This window comes from Xylaria bambusicola, assembly GCF_022495145.1.
Source record: "Xylaria bambusicola strain CBS 139988 unplaced genomic scaffold F5B22scaffold_68, whole genome shotgun sequence".
In the NCBI taxonomy this organism is placed as follows: domain Eukaryota; kingdom Fungi; phylum Ascomycota; class Sordariomycetes; order Xylariales; family Xylariaceae; genus Xylaria; species Xylaria bambusicola.
The window spans coordinates 52,128-73,799 of record NW_025953621.1 but is presented as its reverse complement, the minus strand read 5'-3'; the positions used below and the strand labels follow the sequence as shown (position 1 = coordinate 73,799).

General features: G+C 48.0%; 2 protein-coding genes across 2 annotated transcripts; both read right to left on the bottom strand.

The window, feature by feature from the left end:
- Nucleotides 1-142: 142 nt before the first annotated feature.
- On the bottom strand, nucleotides 143-2,677 carry F5B22DRAFT_639694 (extracellular elastinolytic metallo proteinase; the record flags this gene model as incomplete). Its single annotated transcript, XM_047977752.1, has 10 exons — nucleotides 143-332; nucleotides 403-578; nucleotides 641-724; nucleotides 777-864; nucleotides 934-1,003; nucleotides 1,069-1,196; nucleotides 1,310-1,607; nucleotides 1,688-1,812; nucleotides 1,866-2,257; nucleotides 2,333-2,677. The coding sequence occupies 10 exons, from the start codon at nucleotides 2,675-2,677 to the stop codon at nucleotides 143-145; spliced, it is 1,896 nt and encodes a 631-aa protein (XP_047825972.1).
- Nucleotides 2,678-5,282: 2,605 nt separating this feature from the next.
- On the bottom strand, nucleotides 5,283-20,861 carry F5B22DRAFT_495112 (putative non-ribosomal peptide synthetase). The gene is made up of 7 exons (XM_047972391.1): nucleotides 19,560-20,861; nucleotides 16,771-19,506; nucleotides 16,339-16,718; nucleotides 14,154-16,282; nucleotides 14,028-14,098; nucleotides 5,657-13,967; nucleotides 5,283-5,605 (listed from the first exon to the last, which is right to left on the bottom strand). Exons 1-7 carry the CDS (start codon nucleotides 20,588-20,590, stop codon nucleotides 5,471-5,473), a joined length of 14,793 nt encoding a protein of 4,930 aa, XP_047825971.1. The 5' UTR covers nucleotides 20,591-20,861; the 3' UTR covers nucleotides 5,283-5,470.
- Between the last annotated feature and the right edge of the window lie 811 nt (nucleotides 20,862-21,672).

Sequence of the window (21,672 nt, the reverse complement as noted above, 5' to 3'; positions counted from 1 at the left end):
TGAATTGCTTTATTCATCGATGGACATCGTAGACGCTCATGTCGTCGCATTACATACTATATCGTAAATTACTATCCGAATGACCCATGCTCCTAAATTCCTACCCGAATCTCCATTTCCTCCGCCCTATGCTCCGCATCGTCTAGCAGACACCACTTGGGATTGTGTTGCTTCCCTTGCGGGTAGATCCGGATCCGTAAGCAGCGCCCTGGCCGAGGCCACGCTTAGCAAAGGCCGTCCAGATCTCGCACTGGTTGTCACCACCGGTGAGGTTCTTGTCGGCATCCAAGATGGCGTCACGGGCCTGGATGAAGTTGGGGTTGCAGGGTTGGCTGTTTCGCTGATTAGCACGGCCACTTTTTTCTGGAATTACCTCGCGACAAGCAGAGAGAAATTACTTACAGAGCCATGCCGTCGGTGACGAGCTTCATGGTGAGGAACTTTCCGTCGGTAGGAACACCGTCGGTATCGAAAGTAGGCTTCTGCGCCGTGCTGAGGCCGTGCTTGTCGATCAGGTTCCACATGACCTCGTAAAGCATCGTGGCCCAGATCTCGCCGATATCGTGGACCTCGTTGTACTACAGCGCTCAATGTTAATAAATTACAACCTGGTGCTTAGTCTATAAGAGGAAATACGCACGGTATTGGCAGTCGTGTACATGTAAGGGTTCACGGTGAGACTAGTCGAGTACAGGTAGTTACGGATACCCTCGGGGTTGTTGTACTACAATCGGTGTCAGCATCTTATTTTGACCGTGGTCCGGAAGGCTACATACCACCCATGCACCGAGACTGTAGTCGGTGTTGCGGGTATCGGTCTCCTTTAGACGGATGGCAGTTGCCATGAAGTCACCCCAACCTTCACTGTTCCGGCGTCAGTAAAAAGATTTCTTGCTCGGGATCTTCGAGAAAACAGAACCGAAAGTAACTCACCCCATACCACCAGCTTCAGTAGTCTGGAGACAGTTGGTGTTGGAAGGTCCACCAGTAAGGCGGTTCGACACTATGTACACGGAATTAGCAAGCTCTCCCTTACACTGGGCCTGGATGTGCAGGCGAGGTACTTACATCCGTGGGTGTATTCGTGTAGAATGACACCTGCCTCGAAGGCACAATCCCTCTGGGGGTTTGAGTATGTCCATCGGTACATACGCATGCGGCCATTCTGTCCATCTGGAGGTGTCGCGAAGTTGGCGCTAAAACCAAGAGTTAGCACATTATCACGTGTAAAAATAACGCCCTGTGTTCAGGAGTTGCGGTCTGCGGAAAGGAGATAGGTCCAGTAGATAGATGTCTCTGGGATACGTACTTGTTGGTTCCTGAGCCATCCTGAGAGTTGAGAATGACGAAGTCATTGCCTAGACCACCCTTGCCGTTGTTGTTGGCCTCGAAGTTTCCGGCGGCCTCGGTGAAGCCAAGGTCGTACAGAACATCGTGGTACACGTTAGCCGTGTAGAAGAGCTGTGTGACGGACGCGTTGGCGTATGATGAAGGGGGAGACCAGCTAGGACTCCAGTCATAGTCAAAGTCAAGGTCGGCCTCAGATGGTCGGTAGTTGTTTTGCCACGAGCTACCACCATTGGGGTTTGTCTGAGCTGCGGCGTTGTCTGAAGATAGAAGTTAATTCTTATTCACACTGGCGCCGCAACACTAGCTGCTAGGATAGGTCAAGTGCTTGTCTACTTACTGCCGCGAGTAGACGTATACGATGTGGTTCCGTCGCCAAACCAAGTGAACTCCGAGTTCTCGGGGTCCCAGGGATCCTCCAAGACCGTACGAGAGCCGACGTCAGGGTCGTTGATACCCCAAGGACTATCCCGGTTAGCTATTCCGTGCGTAAACACAGTTTAGATAGTGAAACCTACTAGACTCTCATCTGGGCGTCCTGAACCCAGTCTACGACACCGTGAATTTTCTCATTGGTCTTGGCATCAACGTACGAGAGCAGCCAGTTGTCAAGTATGTCGGTCTCTACTCGCCATGTCAGGGCAAGCTCGCCATCCGGCTTGACGAAGTACATCAACTTCGCCTCAGGATCCTTCTGGGCACCGGAGGTGCCTTTGAGGGTGTAGGTCTCTGCTTCACTAGTGGCCTCGGCAGTAGCCTTCCCCGTGACTGGGAGATCTAGCATGGTCTTGGCTTTCTCAAAAGCTTGCGTAGAGTCTGAGAAATCACGCTTGCTTAGAGGGCTCTCCTCAGGGACCTTGCCCTCGAAGAAAGAGTTTCCGTATGAGAAGACGGTGCCGTCAGCCGCAATCTAAGTTATGTGTCAGCCCTGCTCGAATCACAATAGAGGCATGAGCCGATCTGCTACGGCATATGGAGATCTTACGTTGACATTGAAGTCGGCATTATCGATATCTAGGCCGTGGACCGTCTGCTTGAAGTTGACATGAGCAATGCCGTTATTTCCAACGTAGTGGTCCTTGACAAGTCGGAATTCAGCGTTGGGGGCTACGCTTTTGACAAGTGCGGTGGCGGTCTCTACGTAAGTATCGCGCTTGACCGTGAGTATCTTAGGGTCTGCCTTGGTAGCGGCTTCATTGTGGTACTGGGCAGACTGTGTGATTCTATAGGCGTTCAAGTCGACAGCACGTCGGCGGACACCTGGCTTAGCAGCAGGAGCTGGGTGGGCAGAGGCGGCCCCAAGGAGACCGAGCAGAACGAGTGACCGCATAATGAATTTTCTCAGGCAATTGGCGTTCTGAATTCAGGGCAGACTTGTGTGGAAACTAACGCGCGTTCCCTGAGGCCTCGAGATTAGACTGGAGGCCATGGTGAGAGACTTATCTTTTTATATGAGATTCCATCCTTTATGAAGCCAAGAACTATGCTCACGACATACAACGTCTAGCTTCCTGTTTCGAACGAAGGTGCGATATTAATTGACCGACATCTATATCATATCTGACCTGTTTGTTATTGGCCCCCCATTGAATGGTTCCGACTGTGGAGATACACGACGCCATTCTCGTAGAACGCACTAGGCACATAACATAAAGAATAACTTCGGTAGCAAGGCGACTGGTTGGGCAAGTCTGCTTCGCGCGATACCAGCCCCAAAAGGAAAGTGACTATGTTCGTGATAACGATGTTGCGCTACACGAACCTGGACGATTATACTTGCATGCTGGTTGGCCAGTAGCTCCCAGCCTGACCGAAGGACCCGGCACGCGACAACCTTGAACGTGCCCAAGTAGCGAAGAGAGCCAATCACACGCTGACTAGGTATAGCACCCAACCTCAACTCATATCTCCGGTCCCACGCCGGGCGAGCTGACCTATGATGGTAGAGATGAAAGACATCTTCAACGATTCCATGACGAGGCATATTTCCAGCTTTAACCCTCGCAACAGGAACAAGTCTGTATTAACATTCACAGCGACGTGGTCTTGAGGAGTTGGGTTACGGCGACAGCTTCGAAGTATAACCTACCTCAAGATACTTGCAGTCTCTCATTCCCGTGGTTCGTACGACAACGACGGTAACTTTGCAGGTCGGAGAGCGGAGTCTTCATGGCACATTCTACTCAGGGCCTAGCTCGGGATAAGCTACCTGAGCACCCATCGTGCCAAGGGTTTCTCACCCGCTATCTGGAACCCTGACTCAGAAGAGAGAGGACCGATAATGGCGGGAGGGGCTGCTGTGCGAGCGGTGCCGATTCTGGGAATAAGAACGAGACGGCATCGTGGGCTCACTAAGTGCTAGAGCCGGCATTGGTTCAGCCACGCGCAGCTGCCGTATACCGTATATACCGTATAATACAACCTCAAAAGCTTGGGAGCGACAGCTTCTACATCGCATGTCGGCCTGTTCCACCCAGTCGGCAACGAAGCACTGGATGTAACCTTGGCAAGATATACTGCGACTGTTAACACGGCTCGAGCACTTTGTCAGCTTTAGTTGTCTGTCGTGAGGACAAACAGACCTTCCTAGAAAAGAAGGACGCAGGCCTCACTAATTCGTATTGATCAATCTAATTACCTTACCTACCGTAACCAGAATCCCCACTCCGTGATGGTGAAATCCCCAGGCTCCTGCTTGGTTCTACTAAGCGCCAACACTAAATCCTCTAAAAGCCCCGACTGCCGTTTGCCGAAGGATTGCGACCCAGACTCTTACAGGGGGTCCTCAGAGGGTCCTGTCGACGCCTCCCCAGATGACGAAATCCGTATCCCGCTCAGTACATGTAGTAGTGCGGCCAACTCTCGTCGCATCGCGTTCAACCGCTGAATTGATAGCCGGGAACGCGATGTGTCACAAAATCTCCTGTATCATCCGTCACCGCCTGCCTTGCTTCTCGTTGCCTACTGAAACGTTCTCACTTAGAAAAGGCACTTCGAGAATCTAGCCAGGTTTGCACGCAGCTCGTAAGTAATCATGAGACCACGGCATCGGCAACGAGCCAATGAAACAGTTCACGGGCCTGACCCTTGAGCTTATCAATGATTTACAATAGGCGATGAAGTCTTATTGTCGGCTTGGCAAACTACGATCTGTAGCATATGCTCTACGGAATTACACCTCAAAGCATCGTAAGCGAGCGTGGACACCCGGTCAATATGAAAACGGAAAATACCTATCTAATACTGTAGGTAAGTCTACCAGGTAAATTTAGGTACCTAGTGTGAAAGGGATGATAGACGCCGCAAGCTCTGCCGATCAGTCTCCAATCCTCACCCTCCAAACCTCACCATCTACAATACACTCAAGACACTTTTATGTGCATTGAAGCCTCACTCTACCTCATTTCCTTTTGTCCTTTTCTGTCCTTTGTTTACGGCTAGTCAAGCCGGCAGTATTAGCGTGTCCGATCTGCAGAGCTAAATAACAGACGACTACATTAGTACATATAGTACAGAGTAAGTGCCTAGGTTAGGCAGTCTGTGGGCAAGTCTCATCTTGATCGGAACTTAACGCGGGCCAACGAACGTCAGGACAAAACCGGGCACCTTGGACGTTACCTAATAGAGTCTGTAGAGTGTCAAAGGAAGGTGACTGGCGGGATGGGTAGCGTCTCTTCACGAATACCCAGCTCGTAACGTCTCCTGAATGACGGGGATTGCCGGTCCAGGCTGGGTCTGTGCTTTTCATTTTGGAGCCTCCTCTCCCTTCTGGGCTGCATCTCGTGCGTCTTCAATAACCCCCACCCCCAAGAGGAGCCTCTACCCTGCTCCAGGACAGGCACTCATATGCGCGTACCGTCTAAAGGGCAAACAAAACACCCCTTTTAATGACTTTCTCATCATTGCATTTTGATTGACAGATATTCGATCGTTTAACCGAGGCGTGAAAGGCAGGAGTGGAGTCTCTTATATGACGATATGAAGCCCATAACTAAATAAAAGGAGAAGGAGAAAAACAGATGCATGAGAAGGAAAGAATATCTACTATCTTCTCTAAGCTGCCCGCCCAACCATGTAATATCAACCCATCAATCTCGAAAAATCTAGTCTCACGGAATGCACATCACAAAGCCTCAATCTCCGCTAATATAGCCGCAACCATATCCTTTGCTTGCGACTCCGACAAGATGCTAGAGGGACCAAAGATGCCGAGGTCTAACTCGTTTCCACATGTCGCAATTTCAATATCTACTGCCTCCTATAGATCGTTAGATTTAAGCAAGGAAGAACAGCTTCGCCTGTTGCTTACCGGGTATGCATGTCTGACTACATTACTGGCGATACTCTCGTGATCTGGAGTAACACAATGCATCGACATGTCGACGCCTCCAGCAGGTGACGACTCCTCGTTCGTGATTTCTTGGATAGTAACAGGATTGCCAGTTTGCGATGTAACATCAGGACGAGAGAGGATATTCACAAACGTGTCGATGCGCATGCCGGTCCAGTCGTGTATCTCCCATAAGCTAGCTGTGGAGTTCTCGAATCTACTGATCTCGGCGATGTCCTTCTGAATATCAGTAGCTATAGCAACGATCGTTCTACTTAAAGGAGTCTTGACTCTGAGTGGAAGAATATTGAGCGTGGGAAATGGGGCATCCTCGAGACCAGGGTAGCTGGAACGGTTGGCTAGATAAATCCCGAAAACACAATCGACATCATCGTTTATATGCTGATATTGACGACGTCGCTGCGCAAAGGCCTTTGCGTATGCAGCGAATAAGAACGCCTGAGTGGATACCCCATATGTTGAACTTTGAAGCCCGAGTCCAGAACTGTTGATCGTAGTACGCCGAAACTCACTGACTCTCAGGCTTTTGGTGTTCGTTAAATCCCCCTGTGTCATATACATCTGCACAGCTGTGCTTCCGTGAAGATACATTGTCCAAAATGACCTCCTTTGATCTTGGATGGTCGAGGCATAGTGTTCAAGGACGAATTTATACCAAGGCGTTTTGGGAACCGGAGGGCCAGCTGCGCTCACATCACTGCAGAATCTAGCAAAGCGGTCCAGTATGATGGGTAAGCTAACTCCATCATACAATCCATGGTGTAGATAGAGGTTGAGAACCGCTTTGTCTGACCCTGCCACAAGGACCTGCGCAACGGCAAATGGTGTAGCCGCATACACAAACCCCATATCACCTGAGGTGGTCATGATATTCGTGGCATGCTTGTCGGTGAAAGTCGATTTCATGACGACCTGAAGAAATGGTAGACTTGACGAACCCGTTCTGATCAGATGAGTCCGTAGCATGGCAGTTTCGCTCACGAGATGGACCCAAGCCCTATGCAGAGCCAGGACATCGATAGGACCGGTTATTCTGAAGGTAAATTTAGGGAAGAAGGTAGCGCCATGACTGTTTTGCCACACACTCAGCATGTGAACTTGCATTGGTAAAGCTGGGAGAATGGTCTCGGTCGAGTTCTCTTCAATCCCATACTGCTGTAGCAGTGTACGAATCTCCTCAATTGAGATGATTGAGTTGAGTCTCAATGATTCTTTTACAGAAACTTCCGAGTTTCCATCAGCCACCTGATTTGCTTGCTCCAAAATACCACGAATCGAGGGGATAGTGACTAGGTCTCTAGTGGATATGTTTAACCCACGTTTTCGAAGTATTGAACTTGCTTTTATCGCACTAATAGAGTCAAGCCCAATATGAAATATTGAGAGACTGAGATCAATCGCTTGCCGATCAACTTTACATAGGTCAGATAAAACTTCCAGTATCGTATCGTAGCTGTGAAGTTGTGAATCCGTTTCTTGCGAAGAAAGTCTCTCTTTGATCGAATTACTTTGTTGTCCCTCCACGTCAGTCTGAAGTGTAACTGGTGCAAGACCGCAAATGGACACTGTTTGAGTATCACGAGTGCTTATTTCAAGGACTTGTTTGCTAAAATCTCGAGCGAAGTACTCTAGAGCCTTTTCTAAGCTCACGCCGAGGTTTTCTACGCCTTGCGAGTTCATGTAATTCTCATCGCACGCGATTCTCCATACAACACTCTCTCCGGTAAGTTCCAGTTCGGCGCATAACGGGTATTCGACTGCAGACACGGAGTGGGCAGATCTAAAGAAGGGTTTTCTGCTCGTATCTCTATCGCTGGAGTTTTGCAATAGGAAAATTGTGTTGAAAAGCTGGCCGTCATGGCTTGGAGAAAGCTTTTGAATATCTCGAAGCGGAGTTTGTTGGAATTCGATCACGCCAGATATAATATCTTGGCAGTATTCAATAAATTCGATAACAGTTCCGTGGAGCGCCAACCTCAAAGGGACGGTATTCATGGTAGGAAACATCAGTCCTTGAGCGTCCTCGGTATCCCTCCCTGATAAGACTACGCCAAATACAACATCCAAAGACTTGGTCAACGAAGCAACCACAGCAGCCCAGCATGCTTGGCCAATTACTTGTGGTGTAGCGTGGAGAGCTTTACATAGTGCCCTGATATCTGCAGCACTCATCTTTGATTGCTTTTCGATTCGATACACGGTGTCACCCCCCGATTTCGTGTTGGCTTTAGGCACCAGGGTGGCATGAACCCCATGTAGGAGATCAGTCCAAAATTCCTCAGATGAAGACTTGGGCCGAGAAACCATATCCAAGAGGTAATGCCTGTATGGCTGCCGGGGCGTATAATGTCCCTCATATGCGGCTCGGATGTCTTCATGAAGCATACCGAGCGACGAACCATCATACAATGCGTGGGCAATAGACAAGATCATCAATTTTCTCGTTCCCAATTCAGCAAAACGCACTTGGAATAGTCCCGATGCGCCGTTATTCGCCGCGGCATATATTCTTGCCATATCTGTAAGTTTACAGGTGTCACCCAAATTAGAGACCTGCGTAACTGGACTGAACTCAAGCTCGTGCTTCCTAATAACCTGGTAATAAGCAGAATCAATCCGAGAATCGTCTACTTCAATGAACACAGTTCGCAGGATAGGAGAATTCGCATATACTGTCGATACGGCTGTTTTCAATCGCTCAATATCAATGTCTTCCGGAAGTTCAATGATATCATGGTTGAAGTAGGTATGAAAACCTGAGTGTAACATCGCTGCTACCATAGAGTCTTGAAGCGGCGTTGGCGGCAGAACAGCCTCGATATCTGAGAGTTCGCGGTTCGTTCGTTGATAGCACTCTTCTAGAACTGAAACAATATTATTCATCTCCGAGATACTGGATGGGCTAGTTGTGGCAAACTGTGGTTTCACGAGACTATTTATAATTCTCTCTAGCGTCGGTTGCTTCATCAGCGCGGCTACAGACACTTGATATCCCAGTTTTGACAGCCGTCCGGCCAGCTTGATTACGTCGATACTATCAAGACCGAGTGCGAATAAGTTAGTCTTTTCCGAGATTTCTTTTTCATCAACCTCGGCAAGTAATGCTAGTTCGTGGAGTATATTATGAGCTTCCTGGTTCCACTCAAACGGGTTTTGTGGCGGAACCATGTGACTATCTGTTGGCTTCTCTGGTTCTGAGGCGGGCTCTGAATCACCCTTAGTGAAATCGGGTAGAGTTTCCTGGGTGCCGTAAGAGAGAATAACATTGCTATCTGCTGTGATGATCGACCTCAGTGAGTCGGTGAACCGGTCCAACAGGGCGCTTAAGCTTTGTTCATCGGCAATGCTGCCTTGAGCTGCAAGGGTAACACGGAGCATGTCGTCTGCGACCATAATGAGCTCGATAGCCAGAGGGTAATCTGGGTGACCAGGGGAATCAGCCATCGACCAAAGCGCTCGCTTATCTTCTGAAAAAGCCTTGTAATCGATGTCAAAAGTGAAAAGAGTATCAAAAAGAGGCTGCCCATTTGCGCAAAGCTTCTGTATGTCGCGGAGAGGCGTGTGTACGAAAGCAAGGATACTGTTGTTGAGCTCCTGGATCTTACGTGCTACTGACGCCCAGGACGACTCGGTGGCGAAGTCGACGCGAAGTGGGAGCGTGTTGAATAGTGGCCCGACGACAAGATCAAGGTCATTGATGGCGAGGGATCTCCCTGAGAGAATAACTCCTATGGTAGGAGGATCAACAAAGTATGGGCGTAAGGTGTATAACCATGCTGCTTGCAGCAATGTTTGGTGGGTGACCTGCAGTTTCTTCCGTGTGTTTTCCAGGCCATCAAATTGTATGCACTTATTGACGACGCTACTGATCGCAGCAGGTGTATTTATAAGTCTCGGCATAGGCTGGAAGCGATGGTGTTTTAAGAGGGACTTCCAAAACTGATGAGACCCTTGGTGGCTGCGTAGCGGTCCATCAGGCAATACAGATATAAAAGCTGGGCCTGGTAGTCTTGACGTCCCTTCATATTCAGCCTTCAAGCTCTCAAGGATAACGTTCAGACTGCGGGCATCGTATACGCCGTGAAAGAGCCTCAGAAGTAGGTGGTTTTGCCCATTAGTTCGTATGTGATCAACTTCCACAGGCCATTTCAGAACTTCACGATTGGATTCTACCCAAAGTCGTTGCCGTGTTGAAACTGTATCGTTAAATGTTTCTATAGCTGTCTCAACTTCAAACCATCGAAGCGGCCGATTCTTGATAGCTACTTGCAGGACGCCTTCAGACGTATCGATAAATCCAGTTCGCAAAATGGAACAAGAAGTTATGATGCGACTGAAAGCGGCCTTCAAGCGACCAATAGACACACTTGGGTCAAGGTGCAGATGGAATTGGTTGAAATACGCGGACTGCGTTTCTCGGACCCTGGATCTGGCTATGATGCCTTGCTGCAGCGGCGTGCATGGTGCTATATATTCCACTTCAGACTTTTTCGCTTCTAAAGACTCACATGCTAAACCGAGATATCGGTGGCGAAGAGCTTTGATTGACTGATTAAATTGCAAAGAGTTGTTACTTGGAACACTACTTCTAGCCCGGTCCAGGGCTTGAGAGAGTTGGCCGATTTGCGGGTGCCGTAGTATCATGGATGGCGTTGCGGACGCGAAACCTACGGCTCTTAGCCGCTTGGCTAGTCTTGAAGCCGTGATGGAGTCTATACCGAGTTGAAAGACCGTGGTGGTTGGGGTTAGATTGCTCTCCTTGACACGGACCACTTCCTCAATTGCTTTCAATACCTCTCTCTCAACATTGTTGAATGCCCGATGACTAGAAACCGAAGATACTGAGAGAGTTTGAAGCTGCTCATGGGATAGTTCTGAGAAGATTTTCTTCAACTGATTGACGTCGACTTTATTGTTGCTAGATAGGGGAATCCGTGACACACAGATGATGAAGGATGGAACCATGTACATCGCGAGGCAGGATCTGCAGGCTTCGTGAGCTCGCTCTGCAAACTTGATGTGAGTCGCATCGTAATAAACGTCCACTTCTTGAGTAGTATTGGAGTTAGAAGATTCGGCAACGAATGACACAAGAAGATCTACATCTTGAGCTCTTCGCTTGGTCACAATAGTGGCAACATCGCCTGCTTTGTCAGCTAATCCTTCACGAATGGCATGATTAATTTCGCCAATCTCTAGTCTTTGGCCGCGAAGCTTCACTTGGTCATCCGCTCGTCCAATAAAATCAAGGGAATCATCGTGAAGTACTCTGACGAGATCCCCTGTACGGTAGACACGCTCGCCTGAAGCTTGAAGCACGGGGAAACGTTCTTGAGTAAGCGCTTCCCTATTTAGGTATCCAATACCAACGAGCTTGCCGGAGACACAGAGCTCCCCAACACCGCCCCGAAGTACCGGCATCTCAGAGCCTCGTTCTAGAACATATGCTCCAACATTGGGGAAGAGGTTTCCGATGTTGGAGGGTCGCCCATTCTGAGGCACGCCTCGATACATGGTTACACCAATTGTAGCTTCTGTTGGTCCATAGGCATTATGAATCACCCGCTCAGATCCCCATACTTCTAAGATATCTGAGCGAAGCTTTTCCCCTCCCGTGATAAAGACACCTTTACATAGGGTTGGACACTCATCGGGGGTGATGAGTCTCGCCAAACTTGGCGTCAAATCGATGTGCGTTATTCCAAGCTTGGAAATAGTCATGGCCAGGTCACTCAGAATCACATCCTTAGGCGCTGCTACGACCGTGATTCCAACGTACCAAGACCAATACTGTTCCAAAACCGAGACGTCAAAATGGAATGCGGCAAACTGTAGCCATCTCGAATCACTATTCCAACGCCCATCGAAGAGATACTTGAAAGCCGCCATTGCCTGAGTAGCATTCTCATGACTTATCAAACACCCCTTCGGGGTCCCTGTTGTACCACTTGTATAAAGGCAGTAGCAAGGATCAGATGGTAGTATCTGGCGTTGCAACGGAGGACCTGAACTCGGGAGTGACGCTACCAGATTCTCACTCACCATATGAACTGGCAAGGAAACCTCAGCCGTCCAATCAAAGCTCTCTGCCAGCATTAACATAACCGCATTCGAGTCGCCAAGAATGAAAGCTTGACGGGTCGCAGGCGCCGATGGATCTAAGCAGAGGAATGCGCAGCCCGCTTTGAGTATACCAAGGAGCGTAAAATAAGCGATGGGGCACTTATTGAAGCATGTGGCAATGATGCTTCCAGGACGAATACCACGGTTAACGATGAAGTGGGCAATTTGATTGCCCAAGATATCCATTTCTTGGTACGTCCACCTTCGAGGATTGTTCAAACGGCCAATATCATCTACGAATTCAAGAGCAACGGCAGAGGGAATCAGCTGGGCAGAGTTCTCTAACAGTTCATGGAGGAGGTAGGTGTGAATGGGGAGCATCTCAGAAATCGGAGGAAGTATGGAAAATAAATCAGGTCGGTTGATCGTGAGCGATGCATCGTTTTTGGTAGGGAAAAGCAGTTCTGTGAGAATCGACTCAAACTGGCTAAGGAGGAGCGTGGCTTGTTTCCTTGGCAGCAAGCTGGCTCTATAACTCAAGGTTAACCGAGTTGTGTTTGATGGTAATTCTTCAACTTCTAGAGAGATTGGATATTCGACCGACGCAATTTCGTCAACAACATGCACTGGTAATGGCTTCGAGCTCCTATCTATGGCCTGGTAGATCAGAATGGTGTCAAAAATTGCATCAGCCGTTCCCAGGCAGCGTTGGATCTGAGCCATGGGCATAAACTGAAAACGACGCAACTCGCTGTTGTACTGCATCATTTGTTTGATTAGATCGTCATTCGAAGCTATGTTGTCAGCTATTACGGGCACAGTTGTGATCATAGGAAGAGTGGTCTTTCGAGCAAGATCTGTAGTGCGGCCGTCCAGAACAATCCCGAATGCGACTCGAGATTCTCCAGTATATGCGCTAAGGAGACGCGTCCAGGCAGCTTGCAGCGCGGCTTGTAGCGTAATGCCTACTTCAGAAGCAGCCCGGCGGAAATCCGAAGAAGACACCTCACACAGAGAAGAAGTTGTCAAGGTATCAGGACGACTTTCATGAAGCGGTGTCATGGTAGGAAATTTATGAGAGGCAAAACTGTCTACCTTCTCTTTCCAGAATACCTCCCCTGTCGCTTGACTCAACCCCACGAGGCTAAGATGATGGGATAGGGCTTGGCCTATATCCGTCACTGTCGGTTTGATATCATGAGAGATGAGCTCACTTAGATCCTGCAGAAGAGTCCTCAGTGTGAAGGCATCGTAAAGGGCATGGTGCATTGCAAGATGGATCGTTGGTGCTTCTTCACTACTGGTGGTCCCGGGCATCTCGAGGATGAGTTGCCAAGGTGGGAGTGCCATTGTGTTCAGAGAATTGTTTATAGTATCCGAAAGCCATTGCTCACGTTGAAATGTGCCGGACTCACAAATTTTCACTGGGACTTTGAAGTGATCGACTGTGTACACGATCATTGCGAAGGTGCTGTCTGAATGGTTGACCGGAATAAAACCAGTTCGAAGGATCTGATGACAGTTGGAGAGTTGTGACCATGCCTGGACGATGGTCTCTGAATCTATGGCCATGTTTAGCACCCAGGAAGAATAATTAAAGTAGTATCGGCCCTTCGAATCGAGAAATTGCGATAACAGGCCTTGCTGTGTCGCTGTGCAGGGCAAAGCGACTTCGATAGTTTCAGGATCAATCCCAAATTCCAATATATCTCGTTCGGTCTCCTTGTGGAAGGTACTAAAATCGCGAATGTCATCGATGTCCTCCTTCACAGAGTTCTCGATAGCGGCTGCTATTCCGGCGCAAGTAGGCTTCTCAATTACGTCGATTGCTGATATAGAAAGACTCTGCTGGCGGAGCAGGTTTGCTAGTTGAATCGCAGCTATACTATCAAGGCCGTATTGATAGATAGGGGCGAGGCGTTGGACAAGATGCTCCGGTACTTGTGCCAGCTTGGCGAGCGTTTGGCGCACCCTCAACTCCAACTCTGACCAATCTTGCTCGTAATTAGGCGCTGGACTAGGAAGACTGCTATCGGGTGTGTGGGAGTGCTCTGGGCAGTGGAACAACTTCGGAATCGCTTCCCGGTAATCCCCCGGCAATGCTTCTCTCATGAAGATGTGCGATGAGGGATATCTTATGCAAGTGTCAAGTACATGGCTGAAAATGTTGACAATGAGCTGCAAAGCTTCATATGAGAATTTAGATCTGTGATTGATTTAGTGAGCGGCGCATATCAAAATTCGTTAAGGGTAAATAACTGCCTACTTATCTCGGTGAAGTTGAATAGTGAATGTGTTTTGCAGCTTGTCGGGAATAACTTCACAAACGATGGGAACCTGGCGAGTATATGAGTAGCCGACCCAACTTTTTGACATAACTTCGGAGACTTACATCCATAAAACCATCTTCGTATTCTAACGACCATATCTTGTCATCGAGAGGGTCTGTTGATGGCTGAAGGATGACTAGAGTGTCAAACAAACGCGTTTGTGCGCCAACTTCTTTCTGGATATGTCGTAATTTCGTGAATTGATATAGCATCATCTTGGCGTTGAGACTTTGGAACTTCTTCATGACTTCTATCAGGAACTTCGAAGTAGATAAATCCATGCGAATTGGCAGAGTATTAAAGCACGGGGCTACGAGCTTATCTACCTCGTCTAAAGCGATAGAACGGCCGGCGGTGACACTACCGAATGAAATATCTTTCTTTTGACTTAGTATGGATAATGTGATTGCCCAAATAGTATGAACAAATGCAAGCATCGAAACCCCGTCACTTTGAAGTTGAGACTCGATAGACTGCAAAGATGTCTGAGAGGCAGTTGCAGATAGAGTCCTAGGCATCGTGTCTTTCGTAAGTCTTGGGCATGTAAGTGAAATGGGCTGAAAATCTAGAAACAGCTGTCTCCAAAAAGTATCCTGGCTTGGGCGTGACGAAATTATTTGACGAAGGAAAGGCTCGATAGATGGTGGATCGGGAAGATGCTTGCCATAGTATAATGTCTCTATTTCTGACAGTATGAGTCTCATGGAAATGCCGTCGTACATTGCATGATGACAGACAAATGACAAGTAGTCTCCGGTATCATCAGTACGAATTATTGCTAATGCCATAGGGGGCGCATTGGTATCTGCAGTAATTGAAGAAGAGGTAACATGCTGGGAAGCATGCTCCTGTAGCGAAACATCTTTGGTATTCAAGACTTTCCATTCGGAGACATAGCTGTCTAGGACTACTTGGACAGCCGGGTACTTTATATCTTCAGTGGTAACAAATAAAGTCCGCAATATTTCGTGGCGCTGGACAATATCATTCCAAAGCCCGATCATAACTTCATATGGTATGCGGAGATGGAACAGCATCTGATTATAGTAAGCCACCCCGTTACTACTTGTTGCAGATGAAGGTTTTAATGATGACATGATCATGGCTTCTTGTAGCGGTGTGCAGGGAAGTATCTTTGCGACTGAATTTCCTGTGGTTGAAAATCGCTTTCGTAATGTTTCTATAAGATCGTCTGGGAGTAAAGGGTCCTGAGAAGGTGATGATTCTCTGGAAGTTGCAAGGCCGTCTATGGCGGATGCGAGCCGACTGATGTTCGGATTTTGTAGGAGTAGTGACAAAGGAATTCGCTTTTGTAATGTAGATTGAAGCTTACGAGCAATGGGCATGGCGGATATTGAGTCAAGACCCAGCATAGAGAATGTGGTCCAGCGCCCAAGCTTTTTCCTATCCTGAGGCAAGAAATCCGTGATCACATCTGCGATCAGCAGTTCCGTTGTAGACCAGTCTGGGTGTATGTCGGCTTCATCATCGTCAGGGCTATATGATTCGAGGGCGCTATTTGAAAGCTCCGAGACAGCCGTATGCAATGCCCTTTCGTCCACTTTACCTGAAGAGGTCAAAGGCAGTGTAGATATAGGAAATATGAACGAAGGTATCATATAATCGGGTAGCGTGGATTGAAGTGCATGCCGCAGAGCCCTGATTCGGTCTTTAGATGTATCAGTCGTTACAGATAACAACTTGAAACTGTTTATTTCAGTGCCGGATGGTACATAAAATAGTGCCAACTGGTGTGACTCTTTTTCCTTATGTGTAATAAGGATACTCCTGCAGACTTTCGTAAGGCCCGTATTCAAAGCGATCGTTTGGATCTCCTGAAGTTCTATTCTCAGGCCGCGAAGTTTTACTTGTGTATCCATTCTCCCATGGATGATAAGAGAGCCGTCAGGGAGCATACGACCTAAATCTCCAGATCGGTACAACCGGCCGTAACTAGGATGATTAATAAATCTTGTAGCAGTTTCTTCGAGGAGTCTCAAGTAACCCGATGCTACTTGGTCGCCTCCAAAACATAGCTCACCTTTACAACCCAATGGGGCAAGGTTCGTAGAACCCGGATATAGAACGAATGTCGAGGTATTCTCGAAGGACCATCCAAGAAATTGTGACGAGTCCCCGCGAGAAACCTTACGGACTGTGCAGATATTGGTCGTCTCAGAAGGGCCATATCCTTTCCAAATCAGCTACCATAACGGCGTAGGAGACATTAGGAACATTAGGTTTTACCTTGATAAAGATACTGTGCCCACCTATTGAGCACTTCATCGGTCATTGGTTCACCCGAAGTGACCAGGAAGTTGACAGAAGGGACATTTTCGGGGTCCAATAATGATGCCACTGTCACAGTCAAACTGAGATGGGTAATTTTGAATTCTCGTACGGCGTGCTCGAAGTCTTCGAACAGCGTGTCATTCGTAGCAGCACATAAGCACATGCCGTTAGCCCAGGCGAAGAATATTTCGAATACAGAAACATCAAATGCTTGAGAGCAAGCTTGTAACATCCTATCAGACGGATCGTGCGGGTAGAGACTGGAAAGAACATTGATGTTACTCAAAATGTTCCTATTAGTAACTGCGACACCTTTTGGCGTACCAGTAGTGCCACTGGAAGTCATCAGCAAATAAGCGCCAAGGATAGTAGAGAGAACACACGTACCTAGTATATATAACATATGCCAGGTCTAATGGTCCGCCGCGCCTAGCGACATTGGCATCTGAATATGATGAGAGCGTCACGGTTTCAATATTGATCACCTTGGGAGAGTCTCGACCAAACACAAGTGGCGATGATACCGCATCTACAATACACATATACGGTTCGGCTTGATCAAGAATAACCTTCACTCTTCCAGATGGTGTGGTAGGAAGGATAGGAAGATATGCGCATCCGGTCTTCAATATACCCAGTATACTGCAATATAATAAGGGCGACTTTTCCATGATGATAGCTATGACGCCGCCAGAGACCAGTCCGCACTGTTGGAGGTGGCGAGCAATTTGGTTGGCCTTGGAGTTAAGCTCCTGGTATGTAAATGATACCGAGCTCACAGCCGGTGGCCGTAGTGATTCTGCGAAATACAACGCAGTTTTCGAGGGATATCTCAAGGCGGAGGTCTCTACCATTTCTGACAAACTGGAATATGTTTCTATGGCCTTCGGGTTGCTGTTAAAATGAGACAAGCTATCAAGAGAGAAACACTCGAAGATGGATGCAACTGGAGCGTCGACATGACTGATGAAGTGACTAACGAGGCTGCCGAAATGATGTGTGAAAGTTTCAACTAGGACCTGTGGAAGCACGCCTGCCTGGGACGTTGTTTGACATATGAAGTGATCTCCTCTAGGTTGAATCTCAACCACGAGGTTCGCTTCTGTCGCATCGCGGTGCCACATCTCTCGCACAACATTTGAAGTGTGTTTGCGGCTAGCGAGAGATTCCTGATACGCGAAGATAACATCGAACAATTTTGAGCTCCTAGAGAGACCGGCAGCTGTGTTAATCTGAGATAATGGAACATTGCCATAACGTAAAACTTCCCGATTGAATGAATGAATGCTCTGGAGTAGCTCGATTATGGTCCTGTACTTCGAGATGTTGATTCGGAGGGGTAGTGTCGTCATGCACGGTCCCATAAGTTTGTCAATCCCAGCAACAGGAAGACTTCGACCAGATGAGACACACCCGATTGTGATGTCTTCAGTGCCGTGGACTGTAGCCCATAACCACAAGAGACATGCTTGGAAGAGCACCTGAGGCCCTACCGAGATTTTAAGCATAAGATTCTTTAGATCTTTAGGATGAACGGATATCTGCGTCACATTGACGATCCGCTGCTGCTGGGGTGTAGTTATAGTCCTGAAGTTCGGCACGGGCGCAGCACCAACCCCGCGAAGATGTTCCGTCCAGAACTCCATTGAGTCCACGCTATTGACTTGCGAGACATGATGTAACGGTCCCATAACCTGAGAGAATTGGGGTCTGCGGATTAGTTGCTCATTGCTCAGGAGAAGTGACAGGTCCTCGATTATGAGGTCAACCGTCCATCCATCATATATCGCATGATGTAAGGTTAAGAATAACGTCAAGGCGCTTCTTTCGGGACTGGGAGGTCGGACCTCTATCCTTAAGGGACGAAGAAGGAAAAACTCCGCATCTTCAATTTGAGCTGTTGAATTGCCTCCATCCTCAACGTAATAAACCTGGGATTCATCTAGCCGCTTCCAAATCACCTGGCATAATTGGTTTTCTACAAAGGTGAAACCAGTTCGGAGAATTTCATTGCATTCTGCCAACTTTCTAAGGCTCGACTGTAGTACATCTAACGTGGCGTCCGAGATCACCTCAAGTTCGATTTGATTGATGTACAAATGGCCATCCTTCAAAGTCTCAGCAACCATTGATTGTTGTAAGGGTGTAGGCCTTTCTAAACGATCAATCTCTTCGATTTGATCACCCAAAACAGGTCTTAATCTGACTTTTTCCCGAAAAGGATCAGACAATTGGTGCGTTTTCAAGTCGGATTCTGATACTAGGGAAATGGTTGGCCTTCCCATGTCTCCCACTCGTAGTCTGAGCTCTCGCGGCGATTTAGCACTCAGAATATCAACCGGTGTGATACAAACACCATTTTCTCTCAAAGCTGAGGCATATTCGATAGCAGCTAGAGAATCCATATTCGCCGCAGAAAAGTCTGTCAGTGGACCAATTTGCTCACTAAGGACAGCGGCAGCTACCTCACAGAGAAGGCGTTCGAAGTCATCGATGGGTACTTCATTCCCCCTGACATTTTTTGTTCGCACGCTGTAGTCATGAATTAGTCGCTTTCTGTCGATCTTGCCGGAAGGCAACTGTGGGAGTTGTTCCGTGGTTATTATATCTGTAGGTACCATGAAAGATGGCAACCAAGACCGACATTGAGCCCAGAGCTGTGCATTAGAATCAGAGCTTTGATCCATAGCAGCAAATGCAACCAGGACATTCGATATCACCGCTGCAACGGCACCGTGGCATCCTGGTGTCCTTAAAAGGGCTTGTTCCACTTCGCCCAGCTCCAGTCTTTGACCATTAAGCTTTACTTGGCTGTCGTCAATTCTGCCTAGACACTCGATAGTCCCGTCTGGCCTGATTCTTGCCTTATCCCCGGTTCTGTATACTCGTCCCCACGGTGTATCCACGAACGAATTAGTCGTTTGTTGGGGCCTGTTCAAGTAACAGCTGGCTAGTTGCAGGCCACCGAGAGCTAGTTCGCCCGTCTCTCCTGTAGGAAGGACCCCGAATTTGAAATTCACATTAGGGTCAGTGGATATGCGGATAACAAACGCCGAGACAGTATCAAGAGGTATGCCTATGGTACCCCTATCTGAAGTAGTTGCAAATGCATTTTGAACAGTGCTGCGTGGGTTGTGAGCCAGAATTCATTAATTCCCAAGAGCAGCAGGCCTTACCAGTGAATTGCTGCCTCTGTAGGACCATACATCCCCCATAGCATGCTCTTCTTGAGTTCGTTGCCTCCAAATTCTTGGATAACTGGCTCTGTGAGCATCTCTCCGATGGTAAGGAGAAGTCTTAATAATGGCGCCCGGGAACGTTGTTTTAGAAGACTGTTCGCTACAGACGGCGTTAATTCACATGCATCTACTTCCATTTTGGTCAAAATGCCAACGAGATTAGTCAACATTTCTGCGCGGTTACAGCCCACTAATGTCGCGCCTCGAAAAAGTGGGAAGAATATTTCAAACACAGACACGTCAAATGTTGGAGCTGCAAACTGAAGAAATCTGGAGAAAGATGGTATATGTCGATCGTGAGCTAGGATAGATTGGGTCGCAGCTAAGTGAGAGACGGCGACACCCTTCGGCGTGCCTGTCGAGCCTGAAGTGTACATGACATATGCGAGATCTTGGGGAGTCAGCTCCCGGATGCAATGCAGATCTTCGCCGTCAGTTTCCAAGGTATCAATGACATCATCGATGAATATGGCTGTGTAGGTACCGTCGCCTGTGGGAAGTTTGGAAGCAAGAGCTCGGTTCACCAAGACAATTTTGGCTTTTACGTCGTCGAGAATAAATCTCACTCTTTCAGGTGGGGCATCAGTATTCAGGGGGCAAAAGGCACCCCCGGCCTTGAGTACAGCTAGTATAGCAACATAAAGCTGAGGAGACTGAGAGGAAAGTATAGGGATGATTAGGGGACCTGAATGCTCAAGCGTCGAGGCGGACTGGGCCAAAGTTGATCTCAAAATGCATAGTATGCGAGAAGCTAATGCGAGAGATGCTGCATGCAGCTGTGGGTAGGACAGGACGACGCGTCGATCATTTTCAGCCAGGAAGTCGATGGCACAAGACAGAACGTTATTAGCCGCCTGTGGGACAAGTTCATGGAGGAAACGCGGCCCAGGCAGCTTAGCCGGGTTGGCATTCAGGACGGAGAGGCCGTCAGCATGCAGGGGTCCTGGATGGTTCAGAGACATGGCCATACAGGAGACAGAGCCCTCGCCTCACAGCGGGCTCGGCGGCTGCGACAATATATAAGCTGTCAAGGAAAGCGACGCATCATATGCAGCATCGTATTGAGCTCGATGAGACGGTAGGGCTGATGGAAACAGATCTGAATGCAGTATATCTGGTGTTCTGAAAGCAGCCAGACGTGGCAAAGATAGCCAAGAATATATACCAAAGATGTATATCAAATTGAGACAAATCGTAAGAATTTCCAACTTGCTTAGTAGAATGAAATGCTTCAAAAGAAAAAGAAGACGCACAGGGAGAGGAGTTGATTGTAAGGGGACTTACTTCGTAGGCATATGGGTTACATAAGCAGCAGCTCCAATGTTACAAACGTTGGAGAACCTGGCAGTACATCGATCTCAGTTGCCTAGAACGAGCTAGCCAAGTATCGATGACGCAAACGATGTATCCTCCACCAAAAATCAGCACCATTTTCCTATCTGAGTACTATGAGATACACGGCGGGTACTTCCTACCCACCAGTACTGAGGTACCCATGTAGTAGCGAGGGGCTTGGGGAGCTTGGGCGAGGGGGTCGCGGGGGTAGCTCGAGCGATATTCTGAAGTGCCCAGGTGCTCCTGAACTCAACTCAACATACGACAACTGAAGGGCTTTCAAACCTGCATTTTGTTATATATGAGATTATGTAATGGTTGTTGAAAAGAAATAGTAATAATAGTTTTTTATATAGTACCTAATAATGGCTATGATTCGGAACGCCGTCCGCCCTACTTCAGGGGTTAAGCTAAGCTGGGTGGATATCTCTCAGCCTAGATAGGTGAATTGGACAACTCCCACAAGAGAATGACATGATACTATGTACTTACAAGGCATCTATGCTACTTTTCTAAATTCCTTACTGTAAGTTTTCCACTAGTGGCTATAGCTGCGGGATCGGCCTCTTCTGGCTTCTTTCTTGCCCAGAGTTGACCCTACAAGCGAATATTAGTGTACTTCGTAAGTGAAGTGTCAAGACTCAACGCTGAATAGTAAAACGAAAGAGGTTATGACTAGGTGTTACTCGAAGCATAGAATGTTCAATGGCCCAAG

What these genes read in the sequence shown, in the direction of transcription:
- F5B22DRAFT_495112 (XM_047972391.1), bottom strand. Translation starts at nt 20,590, where the DNA reads ATGGCCATGTCTCTGAACCATCCAGGACCCCTGCATGCTGACGGCCTC. An exon ending in ACGAAGATGGTTTTATGGAT is followed by an intron (nt 14,099 to 14,153) that starts GTAAGTCTCCGA and finishes TATACTCGCCAG; the next exon opens with GTTCCCATCGTTTGTGAAGT. An exon ending in TAGTCAGACATGCATACCCG is followed by an intron (nt 5,606 to 5,656) that starts GTAAGCAACAGG and finishes AACGATCTATAG; the next exon opens with GAGGCAGTAGATATTGAAAT.